Source organism: Macaca thibetana, chromosome 20 (assembly GCF_024542745.1).
Source record: "Macaca thibetana thibetana isolate TM-01 chromosome 20, ASM2454274v1, whole genome shotgun sequence".
Classification (NCBI taxonomy): domain Eukaryota; kingdom Metazoa; phylum Chordata; class Mammalia; order Primates; family Cercopithecidae; genus Macaca; species Macaca thibetana.
This window is the reverse complement of record NC_065597.1, coordinates 43892216-43900183: the sequence shown is the minus strand read 5'-3', so window position 1 is coordinate 43900183 and position 7968 is coordinate 43892216. Positions and strand designations below refer to the sequence as shown.

Below are 7968 nucleotides of genomic sequence, written 5' to 3'. Positions count from 1 at the left end.
TCACTTGAGGTCAGGAGTTCGAGACCAGCCTGGCCAACATGGTGAAACCCTGCCTCTACTAAAAATACCAAAATTAGCCAGGCATAGTGGCACATGCCTGTAGTCCTAGCTATTCAGGAGGCTGAAGCAGGAGAATTGCTTGAACCCAGGAGGCAGAGGCTGCAATGAGCTGAGATTGTGCCACTACACTCCAGCCGGGGCAACAGAGCAACACCCTGTCAAAAAAAAAAAAAAAAAAAAAAAAAAAAAGAAAGAAAGAAAGAACAAAGAAAGTGACTTTTCCTTAGTTTTATTTTTTACAAAGTCAGTACAGCATTTGCAACACTTCTAACACAGATCAGAAAACGATAAGCTTTTACCTTATTATAAAATTATTCAGCATATAAGTTAAAAGGAGAACCACACGATCACTGAATCCCATGTCTCCAATGGTGCTGGGGTCCTAAGGCTTTGAGAGCCATCAAGTAGCCTGTTCCAGCGTTTCCATCCAGCAATCCCTGCCCCACCTACATTTACCCCTGCTTCCAGGAGAAGTCATCATCTCCGAACAAGAAGGTCGCAGACTGTGGGCCCCGAAGCTGCACCTGTGTGCACCTCTGAGCTCAGCCACCAGCCTCCATGAAGTCTCCACATCTCCTTATCTCGGTGAAGAAGTGGCTGTGGCCACGAGGGCTGCGAACAACGACCCAGGCTTCTTCCGCAGGACCTCCGGCCGATCAAACTCTACCACCTGGAGGGTAGAGAAAAGTGAGGGGAGGATCAGGGCACAGCTGAGCTTGTGTCCTTGGAGGACTCAAAGGCATCCGGGGTAGCAGCCTGAGCCCTCATCCTCCCACCAGCCCAGGGACGCAGGCTTCACCTTCCCATTGGCCATAACCAGGATGCGGTCACAGTTGAGCACGGTGGTGACACGGTGGGCAATGATCAGCACGGTGCAGCCCTGGAAGGCTTCACGGATTGTGCGCTGGATCAGGGTGTCCGTCTCCATGTCAATGGAGGCTGTGGCTTCATCGATAAGGATGATCTGATGAATACAAAACAGGGGTGAAGGCATCTACTTCAGACCCTAGAGACCTGGGTCTTGTCCTGGTTTACCACTAATTCACCAGGGCCCTTCCTCTCCAGGTCTCCATTTCTTTAGCTGGGAAATGCGAGAATTGTGCTGAGTGCAAAGTCCACTCTGACTGCTGATTATCCATTACCTTATGAAGAGAACGTTAGGTCTCAACCAGGAGCGAACTGCATTTTGGTAGCCAGAGAATTAAGTTCTTGGAAATGAAAATGGCCCAGTGGCAACTTCTTGTTTTATTAACTGCTTTCCCATTTACCTAAATTAAAGTAGAGCAGTGTTCGCCAAGAAGGGGCAGGCACACACCCCAGGAGGCACATGAGATGATTTCTCCAGCATATGGATCAACACTCTTTTTAGTTTAACATTTTTGTATTTATTTCATTAACGATATGCATGAGGAAACTGTAACTCGCACTGAAAGTGTGATTTCACAAATGGCACTGCTTGGGATGAGGCTGTTTTTGAAAAGGGAATATCATTAGTAAATCACAGGGTAGGTGGTACCCAGAGATGATAAAAATCATAGAGTAATGACTCAAATTTGGGAAGCAATACAGAGGAAGCCATTGCTGCACCAAATGGTTATGTAATTGAAATAAGGAAGTGTGAAGTGAAGAAAGTACTACATGCACACTGCAAATTTGTTGTTCATCTCTCAGAAGAAGAGGGGGGAAAGTCCTACCTCCTCTGAAATTTTCACAAGCTTTGGGTCCCACTGAGCTCTTTCCCACAGCTCTGACAGTTTGCACCAACATTTTTTGCATTTATCATTAATTAACATGTGTGTTAATTAATTAATTTATTTATCATTAATATGTGTGTGTGTGCGTGCATACGTGTGTGAGTATGGAGGAGGTGTGTACATATGCATGCATAAGTATGTGTGTACATGTGTGTGTTGCCTCACCTATGTAAGAGAAGGGTTGCCCCAGGCTATCCCACATACTCAAACACCTGAAATTATGGACAAAATATCCAGAAAGCTTCTAGAAGTTCCACCAAATTTTTAAAAATATGCAATTTTGCAGCCATAAAAAAGAATGAGTTCATGTCTTTGCAGGGACATGGATGAAGCTGGACGTCGTCATTCTCAGCAGACTAACACAGGAACAGAAAACCAAACACCGCATGTTCTCACTCACAAGTGGGAGTTGAACAATGAGAACACATGGACACAGGGAGAGGAACATCACACAACAGGGCCTGTCGGGTGGTTGGGGACAAGGAAAGGGAGAGCATTAGGACAAATACCTAATGCATGTGGGTCTTAAAACCTAAATGATGGGTTCATAGGTGCAGCAAACCACCATGGCACATGTATACCTATGTAACAAACCTGAACGTTCTCCACGTGTATCCCAGAACTTAAAGTAAATTTTTTTAAAAATGCAATTTTGCCCTGGATCAGCATCTGTCATCCAATTCCCAATTCTAATAAAGATAAAAGGGATGCCCTGCATCCAAGTTTTTAAAGAGGACACAGTAGGCAATTTTAAAATCAACAAGTTCTAATGTGTTGTGTTTTTCTGAGAAAAGAGAATCATCACTCGGTCTAGTTGGAGACCATTTCAGCTCAGATGTAAGGAATCCGGCTATCAGGCAGCCCAGGCTGTGAATCTCATCTACCATGCCTCACCCACACCACAAATATGTGTGGAATGGCACTCAGTGAAATGAATAAGCCCATCTTGAATTAACTTTTATATAAGGTGTAAGGAAGGGATCCAGTTTCAGCTTTCTACATATGGCTAGCCAGTTTTCCCAGCACCATTTATTAAACAGGGAATCCTTTCCCCATTTCTTGTTTTTGTCAGATTTGTCAAAGATCAGATGGTTGTAGATGCGTGGAAATAATTAAGAAAATGTGACACATATACACCATGGAATACCATGCAGCCATAAGAAAGGATGAGTTCATGTCCTTTGTAGGGACACGGATGAAGCTGGAAACCATCATTCTCAGCAAACTATCACAAGGACAGGAAACCAAACACCGCATGTTCTCACTCATAGGTGGGAATTGAACAATGAGAACATTTGGACACAGGGTGGGGAACACCACACACTGGGGCCTGTCATGAGGTGGGGGGAGGGGGGAGGGATAGCATTAGGAGATATACTTAACGTAAATGACGAGTTAATGGGTGCAGCACACCGACATGGCACATGTATACATATGTAACAAACCTGCACACTATGCACGTGTACCCTAGAACTGAAAGTATAATTAAAAAAAAAAAAAAAAGAGCAAAAAAGAAATGAATAAGCCCTTTGGATTCCGTTGTTGTTGTTGTTGTTGTTGTTGTTAAGACATAGAGTACAGAGCCCAGTGTCCCATGGTCGTGAAGGGAGAAGGAACCTGTGTGGCTTCCCTCATCATGTGTAGTCTGTGGCTTCCCCTGGCCATGCAGCAGTGGTGGCCTCACCTTGGAGTTGCGAAGCACAGCCCGAGCAATGCAGAGCAGCTGCCTCTCCCCCACAGAGAAGTTTCCACCATTGTCTACCACAGCCGTATGCAGCTTTTTGGGGAGCTTTGAGATCTGTGATATGGGAAGAAGAGACAACATAACCTGGAAGCCACTGTGGGGTGAGAGCCAACCTGACTGGGGTGAGAGTCTCCCACTGTATTGGCAACACTCCCCTCCTCTCTCTATGCTCCAGCCTCCGTCTTCTTGCTCCTTAACTGTGCCTTGCTCGCTCTCATCTCTGGGCCTTTGCATACACTATCTCCTGTGCCCAGAATGTCCTCTCAGAAGATCTTTCACCAGCTGCCCCCCAGTTCTTGGTCTCAGCTCAGCTGTCACCTGTTCAAAGAGACCTTGCCTGGTCACCCAGTTGAAAGGAACTGCTCCTGCACTGAAGTTTCTATGCGTCTCATTACTACCTATACAGCCCTCACCAGTATCTGAAAGTATCTCCTGCATTTACTTGTTGCCTTTATCTCTCATTGAATGTATGTACCAGGAGGACAAAGACCTCATCCGCCTTGTCTTTGCTGTGCCCCTGAGCCTAGAACAGTGTTTGGCACACGGTTGGTGTCTGAGTGCCATCAGCCTTGACTTAGGAATGCCAAGTCATCTCATCTCCATGAGAGGATGCATCCATGACCCGAAGCAGCAGCAGCTGGCACATCACATGAGGGGAGCCCAAAGGAGCAGGCCCCCATGGGCGATGCAGACTTAGATCAAGACTTGGGCCTTGGAGCTACTTACAGCCTTGGTCAGTAATGTCCTCTCCAAGGCATCCCAGATCTGCTGGTCGGTGTGACGGTCAAAGGGATCTAGGTTGAATCTGCCATATGAGAGAAAGAGAAGTGTTCAACAACATCACCCAGCCTTTGAACACTCATTTATATGCCCAGTGAATGACCAAGAATATTTAGAACTAGATTATGGGGTTTAGGAAAATGCATGGAACCACCACGAATGGAAATTTCCTGTGCCTCCCAGCACCTGTTCCTTCTGCAGGCAGCAGCCCCGGGTTTTGTTTAGGGGACACCTCCTCCCCAATCCCCCAGCCCATGTGTTCCAAGGCGGGCTCCACCATCCACTCCAGATGGAGTGAAGGGCTCAAGGATAAGCCAATCGACATACAGCAATCGCTGGCCACAGTGCTTAGCTCGGGGTGGGAAAGTAACCAATCAGAGTGTATCTCAGGACTTTGCAGGCTACCATGAGAGAAGAGAGGTGAGGAGAGATTGCAACCATCCTCCCACAGGAGCGGGACACATGGAGCTCCCCAGGGCCCTCATGTGGAGTTAAGAATGAAGCAAGACAATGCTAGGGGAAAACCGGGCCCTGGAACTCAGCCTTGGCCTCCCCATTATCATGCATGAGTCATTAGAGGCCACTTTTGCTTAAGCCATTTGGGTTTTGTTTTGTGATAGAAAGTACATAATATTTCTCATTTTAACCATTTATAAGTGTATGATTCAGCAGCATTAAATACATTAATAATGCCATGTAACCATTACCACTATTTATATCAAAACCTTTTTCATCATCATGCTGGGCACGGTGGTTCACACCTGTAATCACAGCACTTTGGGAGGCTGAGGTGGGCGGATCACTTGAGGTCAGGAGTTTGAGACCAGCCTGGCCAACATGGTGAAACCCCACTCCACTAAAAATACAAAAATTAGCCAGGCATGGTGATGCGAGCCTGTAGTCCCAGTTACTTAGGAGGCTGAGACAGAAGAATCACTTAAACCCAGGAGGTGGAGGTTGCAGTGAGCTGAGATGGTGTCACTGCTCTCTAGCCTGGGTGACAGAATGAGACTCGGTCTCAAAACAAAACAAAACAAAACTTTTTCATTATCCCCAACAAAAACTCCATACCCATTAAACAATCTCTTCTCTCCCCTCCCCACCAGCCCCTGGTAACTTCTATTCTACTTTCCATCGATATGGATTTGCCTATTCCAGCTACCTCATGTAAGTGGAATCACGTAGTATGTGTCCTTCTGTCCGGCATCTTTCACTTCGTGTCCATCCATGTTGTAGCATGTATCGTTTCCCTCCTTTTTACAGCTGCATAATATTCCATTGTATGGCTATACCACATTTTGTTTTTCCATTCATCTGCTTGTAGACGTATGGCTGGTTTCCACCTTTTGGTTACTGTGAGTAGGGCTGCCCTAAACACTAGTGTATACATATGGGTTGAAGTCTCTGCTTTCAACACTTTGGGATATATAACTGGAAGTAAAATTCCTGGATAACTTAGTAATTCTATGTTTAACGTTTTTTGTTTCTTTGTTTTTGAGACAGCCTCGACGACGCTGGAGTGCAGTGGTGAAAACACAGCTCACTACAGCCTTGACCTCTTGGACTCAAGCAAGTCCCCTGCCTCAGTCTCCTGAGTAGCTGGAATCGCAAGCACAGACCACCATGCCCAGCTAATTTTTGTTTACCTTTTTGAGGAACTGCCAAATTGTTTTCCATGGTCTCTGCACAATTTTACATCCCCACTGGCAATGCACGAGAGTTTCCATTTGTCCACATCCTTGTTAACACTTGCTATTTACCTTTTATTATTGTTATAGCCATTCTAGTGGGTGTGAAGTGGTAGCTCATTGTGGTGGGGCTGGAGTTTCTGTTTCTTGCAGTGAAAAGAATCCTAACATCCAGGTAACTGACAGGAGAGAGGGAATCTATCTGGACTTTACAGCCAGCAAGCTTTACACTTGCATCTGGAACAGGCGGCACTATAGACACTATTCAGCCGCGCAGCCCTGAGTGAAACCTGTCAACCTCTGCTTTATCCTTCCCCAGTTGTGCCAGCCACACATATCTTGTGTGTAGGGCTAATGTGTACTGAAGAAGTGGCAGGTCTTATTTGCATGACATTTGATGTCTCCAAAGCACTTTCATAGATGGGTTATTTGACATTTTCTCCTCCATGAGATGAGTATACCCCTTTCTTATCGGTTTTAAATGGCTTGTTCAAGGCCGTGCCACAAGCCACTATGAGAGCCAGGCTGACATCAAAGACACTCAGAGAGACGCTTAAGGGTAGAGCCTTAAGTTCTAAGGTACGATTTCAAGTCCACATTTCTTTCTGCAGTAAGGGGTGCGCGGAATATTGCAAGTTATGGGTTTAGAATACCTAGGGTTATATCTCTTCACCATTTCTCTGTGTGTCCTTAAACAAGTCCCCTTCCTCTCTAAGTTCTGTGCCTTCATCTGTAAAATGGGGATAATGAAAGGGCCTCACAGGGTTGCTGGGAGAGTTAAATTAGACAGTATACTAAAGCATTTGGTTGGCACACATAAATCATAAATGTTAAGTTCAGATTTTTACTACTCTTCGTGCCAATGCACAGGAGATTCGGCCACATTCTACTGTAACATAGAAATCCATCACTAAATGTCTTATCATTCCCCTAACATGACCATTTTGTTGTTGTTGTTGTTGCTGCTGCTGCTGTTTTTTAGTGGGGGTGGGTTTGAGACAGAGTTTCCTTCAGTTGCCCAGGCTGGAGTGCAGTAGCATGATCTCGGCTCACTGTAACCTCCACCTCCTGGGCTCATGCGATTCTCGTGTCTCAGCCTCCCGAGTAGCTGGGATTACAGACGTGCACCACCACATCTGGCTAAGTTTTGTATTTTTAGTAGAGACGGGGTTTTGCCATGTTGGCCAGGCTGGTCTCAAACTCCAGACCTCAAGTGATCCGCCTGCCTTGGCCTCCCAAAGTTCTGGGATTACAGGCATGAGCTACTATGCCCTGCCTCACGACCCAGTCATTTTGAAACTCTGTGTCTGTGCACATATTGTTCCCTCTCCTTGAAAAGAGTTTCTCTCCTATTTCTGCCCGGCAAGCTCCTACTTAGCTTTCAAGACCCTGATCAAATGTCCCCTCCTCTGGGAAGCCTTTCTGGATTCACTCAGGCAGTGACTCATCCCACTTGTAACTCCCTTAGCATTTTGTACATATCTCTGACTTAGCAATTACCTCTTCCTACAGTGATTTATTGGGTCTTACCCCTGTAGAAAACCATCTTCCCCACCCACACTGTGAGCTCCTGCTGGGGGAGCAGGGGAAATGCACATTCACTAAACTGGCTCCAGTCCCTAGCACAGTGTCTGGACCAGGCAGAAGCTCAGAAAAGGCAAGTTAAATGGGTGGAAGGATGCATGAAGGAATGAATGAATGAAGCTCTGGGGCCCAGTTTATCCTCCTGGCTCTAAGAATTCTCCTTAAATATCACAAAACATGGGGGACCTAGCCTGCTTTTTAGTGCATCTGTCTTCCTCAGTCCCCATGCCTTTATGTTTCCTCCCAGATAAAGTGCATTGTCAGTAGGAGCCTAATCTGGATAAAGCTTCATCCCTGAGTTGACTTCTGAGGACACAGAAAGTGTAGTGAAGAGGCTGGAAGATCTGGTTCTGTCTGC

The 7968-nt window shown here is 46.0% G+C and overlaps 1 protein-coding gene and 1 long non-coding RNA gene across 5 annotated transcripts in view; one reads left to right on the top strand and one right to left on the bottom strand.

Moving 5' to 3' along the window:
* Positions 1-278: 278 nt before the first annotated feature.
* ABCC11 (ATP binding cassette subfamily C member 11) overlaps positions 279-7968 on the bottom strand; it is a 78946-nt gene continuing 71256 nt past the window's right edge. For 3 of the 4 annotated variants that reach the window (XM_050774805.1, XM_050774806.1, XM_050774807.1), the window contains 4 exons: positions 4285-4363; positions 3499-3612; positions 860-1024; positions 279-730 (listed from right to left, as the gene is read on the bottom strand). In XM_050774805.1, the coding sequence (XP_050630762.1) occupies positions 638-730; positions 860-1024; positions 3499-3612; positions 4285-4363 (451 nt within the window). In that variant the 3' untranslated portion in view covers positions 279-637. The remainder of the gene's footprint in view (positions 731-859; positions 1025-3498; positions 3613-4284; positions 4364-7968) is intronic. The other variant, XM_050774808.1, reaches the window with a different exon arrangement.
* LOC126944941 (uncharacterized) lies at positions 3520-6951 on the top strand. The gene is made up of 3 exons (XR_007722239.1): positions 3520-3659; positions 5445-5505; positions 5842-6951. It is a non-coding gene; the product is annotated as an uncharacterized LOC126944941 (long non-coding RNA).